The 16,173-nt window shown below is 41.3% G+C and overlaps 1 protein-coding gene across 20 annotated transcripts in view; it reads right to left on the reverse strand.

The window, feature by feature from the left end:
- The window catches only part of MYO3B (myosin IIIB), a 442,575-nt gene that overhangs the window by 256,141 nt on the left and 170,261 nt on the right, over nucleotides 1–16,173 (reverse strand). For all 20 annotated transcript variants that reach the window (XR_014079013.1, XR_014079014.1, XM_081577876.1 and 17 more), the window contains 6 exons: nucleotides 13,113–13,239; nucleotides 12,120–12,330; nucleotides 11,166–11,313; nucleotides 9,766–9,919; nucleotides 8,470–8,558; nucleotides 6,637–6,766 (listed from right to left, as the gene is read on the reverse strand). Coding sequence is in view for 18 of the 20 variants with exons in the window: in XM_081577876.1 (XP_081434002.1) it covers nucleotides 6,637–6,766; nucleotides 8,470–8,558; nucleotides 9,766–9,919; nucleotides 11,166–11,313; nucleotides 12,120–12,330; nucleotides 13,113–13,239 (859 nt within the window). In the remaining 2 variants the exon portion in view is untranslated. The remainder of the gene's footprint in view (nucleotides 1–6,636; nucleotides 6,767–8,469; nucleotides 8,559–9,765; nucleotides 9,920–11,165; nucleotides 11,314–12,119; nucleotides 12,331–13,112; nucleotides 13,240–16,173) is intronic.

Here is a 16,173-nt window from a genome sequence, read left to right on the forward strand (position 1 = left end):
AGAAATGAATGGTGTAAGATTGGAAAGAAAAATAAAAAAGGGTTCTCATTAACAGATAACATGACTGTCTATGTAGAAAACCCCAAGAAATCTACAAAAACAAAATCAAACAAAACTCCTAGAACTAACAAGTGAGTTTAACAAGGTCATTTAAGACAAGGTCAATCCACAAAAATCTATGGTAGAAATAGAACAATACTAGTTCCAAAAACTGAAATACTTAGACATAAATCTAACAAAACATGTACAAGATCTGTATGTGAAAACAAAATGCTAATTAAAGAAATCAAAGAAAATCCAAATAAACAGACATGGTGTGTTCATAGATTGAAAGACTCAATGTAGTAAACATAAAAATTCTTCCTGAATTGACCCATAGATCTCATGCAATGGCAATCAGAATCCCAGTAGGCCTTTCTATAGATATAGATAAGCTGTTTTTAAAGTTTACATGTAAAGACAAACAAACTGGAACAGCCAAAAAATTTTAAAAAAAGAAGAATAAATCTGAGGCAATCACACTATGTGCTCCTAAGATTTACTATATAGCTATGAGTGAAGACATTGTGGTATCCATGAGTTAGACACACAGACCAATGAGAACAGACCCACACACATATAACCAATTGGTTTTTGACAAATGTAAAAGCAATCAGTGGAGAAGACAGTCATTTCAATAAATGGTTTTGGAATAACTAGACATACTTATAAAAAATAAAACGAAGCTCTATCTCACACCTTATATAAAATATAATTCATGCTAGATCTAAACATAAAATGTGAAAGTATTTATTGAGCATCTATTCACACAGAGCTCCACATAGACTCCTTGGGGCACCCTGGTTCTCTCTAATTAGTCTTTAACACCCTATTTAAGTTTTCCTTTCTTACCCTAAAGCTGTCCTTGCAGGAGCCCACCTTGCCCCCCACCCCGAGCATTTTGGATCAACATCAGGAGCCCACTATTGTTTTTCCATTTGTTTCCCCTTCCCTGTTGGCTCATCTGGTGAAGAATTCACCTGCAATGTGGGAGACCTAGGTTCAATTCCAGGGTTGGGAAGATCCCCTGGAGAAGGGAACGGCTACCCACTCCAGTGTTCTGGCCTGGACACAACTGAGCAACTTTCACTTCACTTCACTTCTACCTCTCTGCCCTGAGTCCTTTCCTCTTTGTCCTGTTCACTTATTCACCCCCCTGCAACCTCCCTCTCATTTCCAGGGCTGTACACCCCGGTGCAGAATGCCTCATTACACCAGACTGTTCAATTTTCTCTAGTCTATTGGGGGGGGGGAATCTCTTCCAAGAAGCCTTTCTTAGTTAAGAGAACTCTTTCCCCACTCTGACTCATGATATTTCCATGACTTTTCCTTCTATTTTTACCTGTATAGATACAGCGCTTATATGCCCCCCATTTATTGATGCATACGGGATGTTGTGCATCCTTTATACATTTTAGGATTTGGCACTCTTTCTCTGTCAGTGTATTCTGGCTGGGATTTTCTTTTATTCCTTCTAAAAAGCACCTATGCATAGCACCATATCTATGAATAGAAAGATGATAAATATATATATTATCAGTTGACTGAAATGCACTCCCAAATTAGAAGAAAAAGGCAGGTCTCTGTACAAGCAGGAAATGAGTCACCAGGGCTCCCTAACAGGGTTGGCTTATTCATGCCTTCCTCCACTTCAGGAAGAGCCAAGCACTGTCCATGTCTGTGACTTGGAACTTTGTCACTTAGAGTCAGCTCATCTTGCCAGACTCATACGCTGAACTGCCAGAATGGAGAAAGAGCCAGAAGTGGAAAATGAAAACTCTGAGAGATGGTTACAAAAAGGCATCCTCTTAAGAGCTTAATGCTGTTAATTTGGGGAGTTACAGAATCAGGATCAGGCAATTCACAGCAAGGATTTCAGGAGGGTATTACAGAGCTTTGCAGATACAATGTGGGGGCTCATCTTGTCCCCCCTCCAAATTATAAGGGGAGCCAATGAAGTCAAGATAGAATTTATCATTGATTTTTACTTGCAAATTCCAAGAGAGGAAACCTCAGAATCCTCAGAGAGAAGGCAGCAATAGAAACAAAACTCAGTTCCAGATTTTGAAGCAAAACCAGACTCTGAGGCTCAGAGAATAACTCCCCAGTTACACTCTAGTTTTTTTTTTCCTAGCTTCTCCCAAGTTCCTAATTCTTTTAAAACCCCAAACTCCCATTTGTAAGTCAAAATTCATGATTTAAAGGCAGAAATGGATTTTTCAAGTTCTTTTTGAAACCTCCTCTTCTCTTTCCTCCCCTGAGCCTTTTAAACTTTTCTCTAGTTTACTTGTAGCAAGTGGAATATTCCCCAAACAGGAAAATAGGCCATGAAACCATGTTATAACATCTTTCCTTTTAATGTTTTTCTACCTGGATCATTAGTTTGAAAAGTCCTAGCTGAAGGGTTGGAAAGCAGTGTTGCTGCCACAACAAATTTTCACATATAGTCTTCAGAGAATTTCTTATCAACAGGAAGGATTACAAAGAAAATTTTATCACGTCTGAAGTGGCCAAAGAGTGGTTGCCAAAGCAAAGAGGTGAAGAGACAGGATCCTTACTGACTACAGCTGCCTGTTTATCTGATGGTCACTGGGCATCTCAGAACAAGAAGGCACCCATCAGGCAGAGGTGATTCCACCACGAGGCACAGCTGGGTGCCCACAGAAACAGCTGCTGGGAAGGGCGCTGCAGCAACCTGGGAGAAGCTGGGGACCCTGAACCTCATGATCTCATGCTCCATGTTTTATAACCTTTTCAGTGAACAAGAAGGTGGGTACAGGAGAAAGGAAAATGCCAATGGGAGTACTCTCTCTGATTTTATATTATAGTTTTACACAAACACACCCAGAGGTTAATCCTCTTAACCCTGATAAGAGATTAAACCAAGTGCTGATACTTCTGTTTGAAATGCACTAATGAAGGGATTGTCACCCGCCCAGCAGTCCTGGAGAGGAGGCATTTTAAGATACCATCTCTATCCTTTGGGGGGAAAAAGTATTATTACGAAATAGAGTTTATGGGTAAAAAAGTGTCCAAAATATAAATATACAGCATAATGAATATTGTAAAGCCAATATCCATGTAGTTACCACCAAGACCAGGAACCAGAGTATTGCCCAACTCCCCTTGGAAGTCTCTTCTTGAAACTGAGAAGCCAAACACTGGACCTCTTTTTAAAGTTTGGGGTTAATAGCCTTCAAGGCTTCCAGTCTTTGACCTTTCTCCTTCCTCTCTGTAGTTCATCCCCTAAAAGAAATTTGTAAAGTAATTGCCCATAATATCTATGTTCATTGAACTAATGCCCCCTTTAAGCGTTTGAAGCAGGATAAATAAAAATTAAAATGACCAAAACAGTTTCTCACGCACTGAAAATATTAGCATATTTTCTTGCAAGAGAAGCTCCCTGGTAGCTCCATCAGTAAAGAATCTGCCTACAATGTGAGGGACCCAGGTTTGATTCCTAGGTTGGGAAGATCCTCTGGAGAAGGGAATAGCAACCCACTCTAGTATTTCTGCCTGGAGAATTCCATGAATAGAGGAGCCTGGTGGGCTACAGTCCATGGGGTTCAAAGAGTTGGACACGACTGAACGACTAACACATACATATTCTCTTGCAAAATGCTAGGATGTGTGGGATCTCGCTTCCAGCCCCAATGCTGAGATGGATAGGCACACCGCCCTTCCTAAAGGGTATGTGCTGGAAATAAGCATTTGCATTTTCAGCAAACACAATACAACCTTTTCTGTCCAATAAGGTTTTTCCACTTTCAAGGGGTGTAATATAGTAAAACCAAAAAATAGAGAATGTGGAACTTTTAAACTTTAGAAGCTAAATGTTCAGACCTTCAACAGAGGATACACAATCTCTTTAAAACTGAGGTTTGAAGGCAAATATTGTCATAATGAGATAAATTAGTGCTCAATTCCAGGTAGAAAGTGAAGGTAAAAGAAAGTTCCAGTTGCTTTTAGGGCAAAGCCACATTATCTTTATATTCCAATTTACTGCCTATACAGCGCCTTATTTATTAGCAACTCTTCAATGAATGTTTGTTGATTGAAGGTATTTTTTCCATGAATAATTTCAGAAAAAAGAAAACAGAATTGTGCTTACTAAAGTTTTCATAATTATACTCAAAATGTGGAGAAAAGAAAAGCTAAGACTTTCAAAAGAAATTATTATGCATAATAGACAACTCAAGAATCCAAGGAAGCTTGTCAGGAAAACATGTTTGTTCTCGTCTCAGTTCTCACTTTTGTTTCCTCCAGGTGGTGTAGGGTGCAGTTTCAAGGCAAGATTCAGAAGGTGTTATAAGACAGGAGGAAAGTTCTTTCAGAGAAAAGCAAAAATAAGAAGCAGAGGGTATCTGTTTTTGTTCCTCCCCAGCTTTTAAGGCGATCATGGGCAACAGTGGCTGCTGCAGAGCATGACTTCTTGCACAGCGCCACCCAGTGGCCAAGACTTGAACTTGTTTTTATTTTGCCAAAGATTGAAAAATGAGAAATTCCAAAATTGTCAATGGATTTGACAAGTCATTACTCTTATTTACAGGAGGGTATAAATGCTAGATAACAAGTCACTTGGATATATTTTATTTCAAAGAGGATACCTCCTATTAAAAATGGCTGCCTCTTTGACTCTGCACAGAGTCACCTAGTGAGTATACACCTGAGTCTCTGGTGAGGGAGCCCCAGCTCTGCCCACAGCTGCCCACTCTCCCAGAAGTTGATAATAAAACCAAATCCTGGCTGTGCCCAAGGGAGGTCTGGATAAGAAGCTGGAGGGCAGCCTTTGGAGGAGCACTCTACTATTCTTAAGGGAGTGTGTTTGAAAAAAGTTAAAAAGTTGGTTTCAAAGTAAAGATGAAGCAAAGATTGTAGACTGTGACTTTTTTCTTAAGTAAGCTTTTCATTCCTGTGCACGTTGCTAAAATTTAGACCTGGCAACCACTCTCTTTTAGCTTGCATAGACTCCAAGCTAGACACACTGCCAATGATCAGACAAGGGACATGAAAAGAAAAAGAAATTATGAACAATGATAAAGAGGTTTCTCTGCCTCCTTTTTTAAAAGTAGCTGTTTCCAGACATAGCCTCAAAAACATAAGGCCCTTGAGAGGAGAGCTATAGGAGCTCAAGTCTGTTGCGCAGTGAACAGCAGAAGAATCCCAGATAAATCAAAGGCACTTGACCCAATTAGAATCCATTTGGTGAAACAGCAAAGACTAGGATGTTCCATCTTTTGGCCCTCCTAATCCTGCATGAGGACCAACTTAACAACTACACAGAAGTTGACTACGGAGACAAAGGCTGTGAATATAGGCCAGTGACACATCTGTTCCAAGTTGGTTAGAAACAGTGGTGGGCTTAGTCGATGACTAAGAGGGAAGTTGGACCAGGTGACTTTTGAGGACTGCCTGGCTGGATGACTCTGATTGGTCCCAGTCCCATTACTTGAAATCATACATAAATAGAAATAATCTTCTCAATAATTCTAGGTAAACCAAGACCATCCTAAAGCATTTAGCATGAACTATGGGCTTCCCTTGTAGCTCAGTCGGTAAAGAATCTGTCTGCAGTGCAGGAGACCTGGGTTCGATCCCTGGGTTGGGAAGATGCCCTGGAGAAGAAAATGGCAACCCACTCCAATATCCTTGCCTGGAAAATCTCATGGACAGAGGAGCCTGGAGGGCTGCAGTCCATGCGGTCACAAAGAGTCAGGCACGACTGAGTGACTAACACTTACTTACTTACTTATGATAATACAAACTACGGGCTTCCCTGGTAGCGCTAGTTGTAAAGAATCTGCCTGCCAATGCAGGAGACATAAGAGACATAGGTTCGATTCCTGTGTCAGGAAGAGCCCCTGGAGGAGGGCATGACAACCCGCTCCAATATTCTTGCCTGGAGAATTCCACGGACAAAGGAGCCTAGAGGGCTACAGTCCATGGGGTCACAAAGAGTCGGACATGACTGAGTGACTGAGCACATAATAATACATGTTTTTATTTTTATTTATTTATTTTTTTTACTGGCCACACAATGTGGCTTGCAGGATTATAGTTCCCTAACCAGGGATCAAACCCGTGCCAGCTGCAGTAGAAGCATTGAGTCCTAACCACTGCACCACCAGGGAAGTCCCAACATACGCTTCTATAAATGGAAGAATGAAAGGAATCAGGCAGAGAAAATGAGAAGTCTAAAAGCTGATGTTATGGAAAGTGTGTGTGTGTGTACACACATGTACATATAGGCTGATGCTGTACAATTAGATGCAAAAGAAATAATCACTTCCTTTTTCTTGAACTTAGATGAATAGACTTTTATCCCTGCTCAAATTTCAAAATGTTAGGAGCACAGCTCTGGTGGTATTTAGACATGAACTGGAAAACCCCAGCAGGGCTTGTAGAAGCATGAGGCAGGCCTAGGGCTGTCAGAGACGTTACAAGTACCCAGTTTGTTGTTGTTGTTGATTGTTGTCTTTTTAAATTTTTAAATTTATTCTTTGTGGTCGTGCCACATCGCATGAAGGATCTTAGTTCCCTGACCAGTGGAATCATGGAGTCCCAACCACTGGACCACCAGGGAAGTCCCTCCAGTACCTGTTTTAGTCAAAGGGATTGAGAAGAGTTGCTGGAGAAGCTGGTTTTCCGATGCCCTCAGTATGACCACCACATCAGCAGGGAGAGTGTCTCTGTTTTTCTCAAGAACCCCAGAAGCATCATATAATACCTGCAATGTAAAGAGCAAATCACAAGTGAGCCAATACCATCCCCATCACAGTGTTGCCAGGCAACACTGGCATTGCCTGAGGTCAGTCATTAATCAATCTCTGTATAGAATTCATCTTTACATAGCCGTGCTTTTAAACCCAGGCCACCAGATAAGGGGGAGAATTGAAACTTTTGAGAGGCCAGTTTATCCTAACTCCTTGTTCAACTGTTCTTTGACGAAGAGAGTCCTATCAAAGATACATCACTTCAGAATAATTATATTGGGCACTCACAATATGAGAAGCATCCATCTGATGAGGTTAACACTGCTGTTGCCTCCATTTTACTGTGGGCAAACAGAGGCTTAGAGAGAGGCTGAATCATGTGGCCACAGTCACACACGTCACCAGGGTGGGCAGGCATCCCAGCCCGGGCAGTTTGGCTCCATGCTCATACACACTTCATCCTCACTACTTCCCAAGGTACTTGTGGCACCTGAGTGGTGGCTCAGGGGTTCTGAGCATTCTTGGTTCTCAGGGCAGAGGACATCTAGATCAGAGACTTTTTAAGGAATGCTCCAAAGAAATGAATTCAAGAAAGGACACAGCCCAGAAGGAAAAGGATCCTTTTTTTTTCCTTTTAAAATCAAGAAAGGACAAGAGGGAAGAAGAATAATAGTTAGAAAATAGGTGTAGAAGGACAGAGATGGGAAGAGAGGTGCAAGGAAGGGGACAAGAATGGAAGGCAGGAGAGAGGAGAAGAAGGGGACCGGGGATCAGGGTGGAAGTCTTATGCAGTCAGCCTCCAACACTAGGGTAAATAAAGTTTTTAGGAAGGAAAACTGGATTGCAATTTCTAGCCAAGATCCAAGATAGATACCATCATGTATTATGTGAAGACAAAAACAATCTCTTCACTTACATTAAATTGCCTTTCATACAACATTCAGTCAGGCAAAATTAATTTCCATGCCATGATATGAATGTGAAAAATAATTTCAACAAGTCTTAAATCAACAAAATAATCCAAAATGCCTTTATTGAACTCCTACCCATTTTCTGGGCCCAGGGCCTCGGCAGACCCTGCCGGAACCAATTAGCCATAATTCACATGGCTCCTTAGAGAGTAACATGAGCAATGAATTGTTGGCTACAAGAGGAGGGGATTTCCTGAATCACTCACTAACCTGCTTCAGGAACTTGAAATTGAGACTGAGGAATAATGGATGAAAAGTGGAAATTTCAGTTAATGTTGTAAAAAATCTTAACATCTGGATGATGAAGTGAATTTTTTCCCCTTTTTATCTAGACATTTTTGGTGCCCTGTAGACATATGCTTGTGCTACAAAGTGCTAAAAATTGAGCCCCACTGTGATATTAACCCTCCTTAGTTACCTACACATTTCCAAATTACTTTTGAATGTGAGCATTCACCACTAAACGCTGCAAAAGCTATCATGTTTTCTCTCTGGAGAGCTGTCACTTCTAGGCCAAACCTCAGGTGAGAAGCAGATGGCAGCTCTGTGGGCCACCCCAGCAAGAAATTGCTTTTTTGCCAGGGGCTACTTTCCATGAGCAATACCACTGAGAAGGTTTAAGAATTATGATTAGGTATTCAAGAAGAATTAAAAGGAGAGAGAAATCTGCAAGCAATTTCACGAGTGCCACAAACAGGGTACTGTGGACACTAGTTCCTTGTCAAAATTCAGGTTTAATAACTCACCTTTCCAGCATAGTGCTGAATGCCAAAGCACAGCTCCATTCCTTTGGGCCTCCAGAAGTATTTGCATCGAAGATTATCTTCAAATTTATCTGTGTGGATTTTCATGTTTTAAAGTTACAATGTGAACTGTTTGGTCCTTTAGACAAAAATATGCTCCTCAAACCACGATGACTCAGAATAAGGAACTGCAGAGTAGTCTGATATTATTCTTATATGTATAGTGATGGAGAAAGATCCCCCACCCCCCACATAATGGGCATTTACATTCAAGTTCTCATCTAGCTGTTTCACATTGTCTTTTGTGTCAAGCTGATCTCGATGATATCATGTTCTGCTCTGAGAACTCCAAGAATAAACACTGATGACACCAGAAAACCAACCAATTAGCTCTAGAACCATGAAGATACTCCATGGAAGGCAAATAACCCTGGCTTATATTTCTCTTGACAACTTGTGACAATTTTATAGCTAAAAGGAAGTCACTCAAAGGTGACAGTCTCAACTCCTAGAAGTGAATCTCTCCCACAAATCAATTTTCCATCTGGGAAAAAGGCTTGAAACTTCCTCTCCATCCCTCTCCAGATAGTTTTGCTGTTGTGGTCAAGGATGGCCTACTCTGTGTGAGGAACTGTGCTAAGCAGTAAAGGGATGCAAGGGTCGGACTTTGTTGCCCAAGGATCTCACAGTGTGAGAGATGGGGTCACACGCAACACTGAAGATTGACAAAGGAGGAGGAGGAGGTGGATAGATATGGGGGTAAGTACAGAGGACTGCAAATGCCAGAAGGAGATGTTTTACCATCACTCCACAGATAATGGTAATTTAATGAAAAGGTGGCTTTACAAAAACTATATTAGGTGAGATGTCCAGTATAAAATATGAGCCAGGAAGACAGAACATCAGCAGGGCTTCTATACAAAGTCATACTAAAGATGGCTGGGGGTCCAGGTGGAGATACGAGAGAAGGGCATGAAAAAGGAGGGGTATCAAGTGTTGGTCATGGAAAATAAGGGGAACAGAAGGTGTAAAAATGATACTGACATAGGGTAAAGGTATTTCGCTTTACAGAAACAGGAAAGTGAGGAGAGTTTGAGAGATGGTGACGGGTTTGCTTTAACACACAAATCCTATCAGGATGTTTTGAACATTTCAATTTATTAAAAGCAGAATCTCTATTTTCACAATCACCAGGTAGCCAAAATACACAGGAAGGATTCCATAAACCATTTGATAATATGAGCCAAATAGCTAAGTTCTCTTCTGCACATACATATGCCTTTTCTAAAAGGTACCTACCAACTAGGGTCTGGTCCGTTGCCTGAGGAAACCGACTTTCCTCATCCAAAAGTGCAAGCAGTCCCAGGGGTTTCTGAAGGAACATATCCAAGAGGGGGCGATTGTCCTCATACTCCACAGGTGTAGCGTCAATGCCCTCGTTCTGATACTCCATCTGGAAGGAAAAGGATCGTGAATCACTCCAGCCCAACACTGGCCTAGGTAGCACCAGGCTGCATGCACTTTCTCTGTCTGGCAACACTGAACAGGGTGTGTTTTATGTAAGCAGGACAAGGCTTTTCTGCATCCAGCACTGTTGAAGCTCAGGATTTAAGACTGACCTACAGGGAGCCTATGGCAGGTGGTAATGTTGGCAAGAGAACCTTGGCTCTCTGTCTCTCTCTGTCTTTCAGACATGGACTCGGTAACTCAAATTGAGAAGCTGATGTAGAAAGGAAGGGAAGGTGAAAATTTTTTATTCTGGTGACAAGTATGGTTGAAACCAGGAGGAAAGCAGATTTCTGTCTTCTGCAAAGGAATCATCTTGAACTAAAAAAACCTCCAGATTTCCTGGGAAAACAAGTGGAAGTAACCTGGATTGAAACAAGGTCTAGTTTTGTACAAGATGGGTAGGGGAGGAGTGCATTGTGGATTTGTCCAGTTTCCATGATAAAATCAATACCGGTGTTTTTAGTCCATGACTTTGTCTTTATCTAACCTAACAGTTTAATGTGTCCCTTGCTCTTGCATTAAAACAAGGAGTTTGGTCAGAATGTTTAGTTTTTACAACTATATACTCTCTCTTCATACAGGAGAGTCTTGGGGTTGGGGTTCAGGTTGGGGTGGAGGATAAGGGCCCCAGACTTTGGGTCCACTAACTTTACATCCTGTTTTATTTACCATTAGACTCATGGGGGGAAGATTTCCATTTTGAAAAAACCAAGAACATATCTTACTCCTCCCTGAAAATACCCATCCACTTCTGGTGGGGTCCAATATGCAGGAGACAGGGGATTCATACGGTCAGGGAGGGAGTTAAGGAAACCAAGAACCTTATCCCGAGTTCCGGATCATCTTGTATCATTTTGGACATGATCACAGATATTTTTAGTTAAATAAAGCAGAAGCGAATGTAGCATTCTGGGCAATGCATATGAATCAGTTTGGAAACAGCATTTAAATAATTGGCTTGTCACCAGCTTCACTCAAGGGAAGAAATGTACCTTTCCGCAGAAATCGAGACCTCTTTTTATCAAACTACATTTAGGTTGTCGAGTTATTTTGACAGGACTGCCTCATCAGTGGTTTTTCTTTGGAGTCTTTGACCTGTTAACCTCACTAACAAGGTTTCTGCTTCAAACTCTGGGCAGCCTGCAGGCACGTTCCCCACCAGGTCCAGTGCCTTCAGAGTTCCCTGTTACCTGCTCGAGAGCAAAAACATGCTGATTGAAATAGTATTGAATTTGCTCATTGGCGATGTTTATGCAGAGCTGCTCAAATGAATTTCTCTGAAAGTTTTCGAATCCAAAAATGTCCAGGATCCCCACATTCATACCATCGTCTGCAGTACTGCATGAGAGAGAAAAATAAAACCTTTTAGAGAAGGAAACAGCAGTCTCAGGACAGTGAGAATATTCCTGCCTACATTTTTATCAACACATGTAGCTACTCAGGGAAAGCGGCATCCTGCACCTTTCAGAAAGAAACAGTCTGTGTGTTAAACAGTTGGTTTCCTGAGTCTTTCAACAGTACTTCCAATTTCTCTTATTTTAAGCAGCAGAATACTTTCAAATTTTCCTCAGAAGCTCCATCTATAGAGAGATTAAAGAGGAACCACTCTATTTGAAGGGGCTGGAACTGCTGCTCATTTATTCTTCTACTTTCTCACCCGCAAGGCTTAGTTGGAAGAAGACTCTAGAATTTGATACTGTCAGTTCCTCCACAATCTAGAAAACACTAATGCTTAGCACAGATAAAGCTGTAGAAGTAGCAATACTATGAGATTTCTGTGCTTTAACACTTCTTATGAAACATCTTAGTTGATTCTAAAAACAGCAGTAGGAGGAGGATATTATTCTCATTTTACAGATGAGGAAACTATGACTTAGGATGTGCACAGATGAAGCTGTAGAGTCTGGATGCAAACCCAGTTTGCCCAGCTCCCAGCTAAGCTTTTTCTTTTAAATACCATACTGCAGTGGCTCTGTAATCATGAGCCTCTCAGGTGTAAATACACGATCTTTTAAAAGAGATGCCCTGAGATCTTCATTAAAGAAAACCCAAGAGAGGACAAAATGCTTCCTCTTGGAAATTCTAGGAGACACTGGGGTCAATGACAGCTCTCCTCAAGGTCTCTGCTCATTGGGGGAACTTGCCATATGTTTTTGTCTGGCTGCAGAAGTGTATTGATGCGATTTACGATCCAGCTGAAAAGCCTCCCATACAGGGCTTTGGACATGGCATCTCTGACGTCCGAGGCCCTGTCCACAGTGTTGGCGCGGATGATGGTCTCGCCCCGGGTGACCACGCAGTGTGAGGTGAGAGCCTCCTGGAGCTCTTCAGGGCTGATGCAGAGAACCAAGGCAGCTAGAAGAGAGGGTGAGGATAATGCTGGAGAAGGTAGACATTCATCCATCTGTCCAGCCAGCCAGCGAGTTAGCCAGCATTCATTCAACATCAGCCATGTGCCAGGCTGTATCTTCAGAACTTCAGAGCCAAGGATAAACATGTGGGGCCCTGAATCCCAAGAAACACCTAGACTGATGCAGTACCTCCCAAACTGTTTTGAAAGCTCTTTACATGAGTTAGATGAAAAAAAGGTGGAAGGAGGTGATCTTTGACCAAATAAGTTGGAGCGATTGTTGGAGAGTATAGTCTGTTCTCAGAAAATCGCAAAGCACGTTAGTATAGTTAAGCGCTACAGTTTAACACAAGAGATGTTTATTTAAACAAGTTTTTTTTTCTAACTCAGAAATCTTACTCCTTGTGCCACTATTATTACTTGTGGAAATTCAAAAATAAATAGGCACATGTATTATCCCCTCAAGGTGCTGATTCACTGAATTCAGAGTGAGGTCCAACCTCTCATATCTTTTTCAAAAATTTGTAGATGATTTTTAAAAGCAGCCACTGGTGAGAATCACTGCCCAAAGTTACCTGCCATGGACTTTTCATAAGAACATCTATGTACTTGCCACTTATGAAATGAACGCTGATGTTCTACAAGATATTCTCTGGGAAATACTGGTTAGTGAAAACACCCAGAGCCAGTTAAGGACCAGCACATTATATCTTCAAGTCTTGAAAAACTACCCAAGTAGAAGAAACATGTACTTTGGCAACACAATGCACAGGAATCAAATAATTACCATTTTCCAAGGCTTCTGCATTGGGCACCTCACTTTTATCAGTTTGATGTTGAGAGGAAATAGCTGCAAACTCAATGTTTCCAATATTCAAAATCCCAGCTAATATCCTGTACACTGAGTGCACCTCCTGAAAAGGACATCAAGGTTTGGTCATTGCTAATCAAACCAATAAACTTACCAGCACTGTGGTAGTAACCACTAGTCCACCCACACCCATCTCCACCCCGCTGTCCTGGGCATAGAAACAAATGTCTAAGCCTTCCTTGCAGTTAGGCCATGTAACTAAATTCTTAACAAAGGAACAGGCAGAATGAGGTGGGCCATTTCTGGGCTTTCCTTATAGAAGGGAGCATGCCTCCTTCAAGCCTTTTTTTTCCATTACTGCTGGATCGAACTCCCAACAACCCACTTTCAATCATGCCACTGATTAGAATGCCTGAGACCAATGACTGGATGGAACAGAGATGTTCTACAATCTGAACCTCTTGCCTTGGAATGCTTACATTAGAGAGAACTAATCTTTGTTCTTTAAGACACTTTTAGCCTTTAACCCTAGCTTATACCAGCTCCCAAATTCAAGTATGGGTCTTTCTTCAAGACAAGAGTAGAGATGTTTCCTTAACCTCTTGAATATAGCTTATATGAAATAGTTGGAGGGCATTCATTGATTTTTCACTAGAACATCTGAAGTTAAATTATGGAGTATATAGTTATGAATGAGGTCAAAGCATTTTGAAAGACTCACTAGAAATTACCTGTCATGTTTTACTATAATAAGAAATAAACATCTGGTCTTCATACTCATTTCTGGCACAAGAGTTTCTAAAACTCTAGGACTTTTAGAGTGATAGAGCTGAGAAGGGTGTTCTTTGTTCGTCATGATAAGCCCCGTTCATCCACATCTGAGTTTGTGCTAAGGAGGAGATTCTTGGGGGATGGGTGTGCTGGTTGTCAGAGGAACCAACAATGTGATTAAAGGATTGGAAATCTTAGCCAGACTCCAGACTTCGAGGAGGGTACAGGGCTTGAGATCGAGTCAATCATCAATAGGCAGTGACTTGATCAGTCATGCCTAGGTAACAGAGCCTCCACTAAAACCCCTAATTGACCAGGTTTGGAGAACTTCTGGGTTGGCAAACACATGAAGGTAAAAAGAGGAGGTGGTGCCTCCTCTTCTGATATCTTGCCCTGTAAATCTCTTCCACCTGTCTGTTCCTCAGTTGCATTCTTTATAATAAACCAGGAATATTAAGTGAACTGCTTTCCTGAGTTCTGTGAATCCTTCTAGCAAATTATTGAACTTGAAGAGGGGGGTCTTGGGAACTCTGTATTTACAACCTGTCCATTAGAAATAGGAAAACATGGGAGTTGCAACTGATATCTGAAGTTGGGGCAGTCCTGTGGGAGTAAGCCCCTAACTTGTATAATTTGAAGCTAACTTGAGGTAGACAGTGTCGGAATTGAACTGAACTGTAGAACTGGTTGGTATGGTGAAGAAAACTTCACACATTTGGTAAGAAATAGAAATGATGTGTGATGATCTAAGTCCTATTTTTATATTGAAAGTGGAATACATAAGTATAATTAATGGTAAAAAAAAATAAAGTACAATTATTTGTTTAAATATTTGCATTTCCTATAGGTGAGAAATGAAATATATAGCCAGGAAATCCCTGTATCTTATGCTTATAGATAAAGTACTTTGACAAAAAATACTCAGGCTGGGCACTTGATTTAGTACTATACATAGCAGGAAACTAATAGAAACTGTCATTAAACCATTGATAAAACATTGCCTCTGAATTGAGCCTTTCTGCAAACACTGCTCAGTAAAGCCAAAAAACTGAACATGGACTGTAATAGTGACATCTGCTGGATACCTGATAATGCTACAAAGACAAATGAGGATTTTAAACTAGGCTTCCACTATAGAAAAATATTGTTCTTCAAAATCCTGAATCAAAGGCAAGATGTCATGTTTCTGACTTCAAGAATCACTGTTTTAATCACACAACTTAAGAGTGGCTAAGGAGAACACCTACCAAATGGGTTTTCTGGGACTAGCGTGGATTTAACATGACAGAACCTCATTACTTTGATCAATACAGCATGAGGCTTGCAGAATACATCCAGAGACTCCCCACAGAAGCAGATCCCAGAGAGTAAAACAGAGACTCTACAGCAGTGAGTTCTATATCTGTTATTTCTATACATAGTTATCTCAAGAGCTTATCTAAAACTCTCAATATTTCCTCTAATTAAAACACACATACACACACCATGTATAAGTATATAAGCTATGAAACCTCCCAAAATAAGGCATCCAGGCATTTCACCACTAGGATGATCATCCACAGAGGAAATGACAACGACCACACCCTTGAGACCAGCATCTCACCCTGTGTGTCTTTGGCAATATTCTTTTCAGCACAACGCTCAGAGATTTCCTCTTTCAAAGTGGAAAACTACCTATATATTTCAGCAAAGACTTTGGGTTCAAGCACGGTGTAAAACACTGAAGTTAAAAGCAGATTGGGTCTCCTTCCCTGGTTCAGAGAAGGGGACTTGAGAAGGGGTGCCCAGTGCTCACCTCATTATGGAGGTATTAGCCTTACAGTGCTGCCTGTGTTGTTTCCAGCCTATTCCCTTTGACTCTTTAGTCCCACCGTTGGGCCAATTACTTCTTCCTTTCTGGCCTAGGAACCTACATCCATTCCTGTATGTAGGTCAAAACATTATTCATCTAATGGTAGAATTCAATCAGTGATATGTCCACCTGTGTGATTACTCCTCCCTCCCCAATATGTAATCCAATGTCTCTTCTCTTCTCTTCATAGCCAGCCTAGGAAGGACTTTTCACCTTCCTCACCTTGCTCATTTCCTCTTGCCTCATCTCCAGCTATGGAGGCTTTCCTGGTATTCCTGCCTTTCCTGAAGAATCTTGCTATCTGCTTGCCATTCATTGTTGTGCAGTTGCTAAGTTGTGTCCAACTCTTTGCGACTCCATGGACTACACCATGCCAGGCTTCCCTGTCCTTCACTATCTCCAGAAGTTTGAGCT

The sequence above is a fragment of the Giraffa tippelskirchi genome, chromosome 3 (genome assembly GCF_054371585.1).
Source record: "Giraffa tippelskirchi isolate mGirTip1 chromosome 3, T2T-mGirTip1v1.2.pri, whole genome shotgun sequence".
Lineage (NCBI taxonomy): Eukaryota > Metazoa > Chordata > Mammalia > Artiodactyla > Giraffidae > Giraffa > Giraffa tippelskirchi.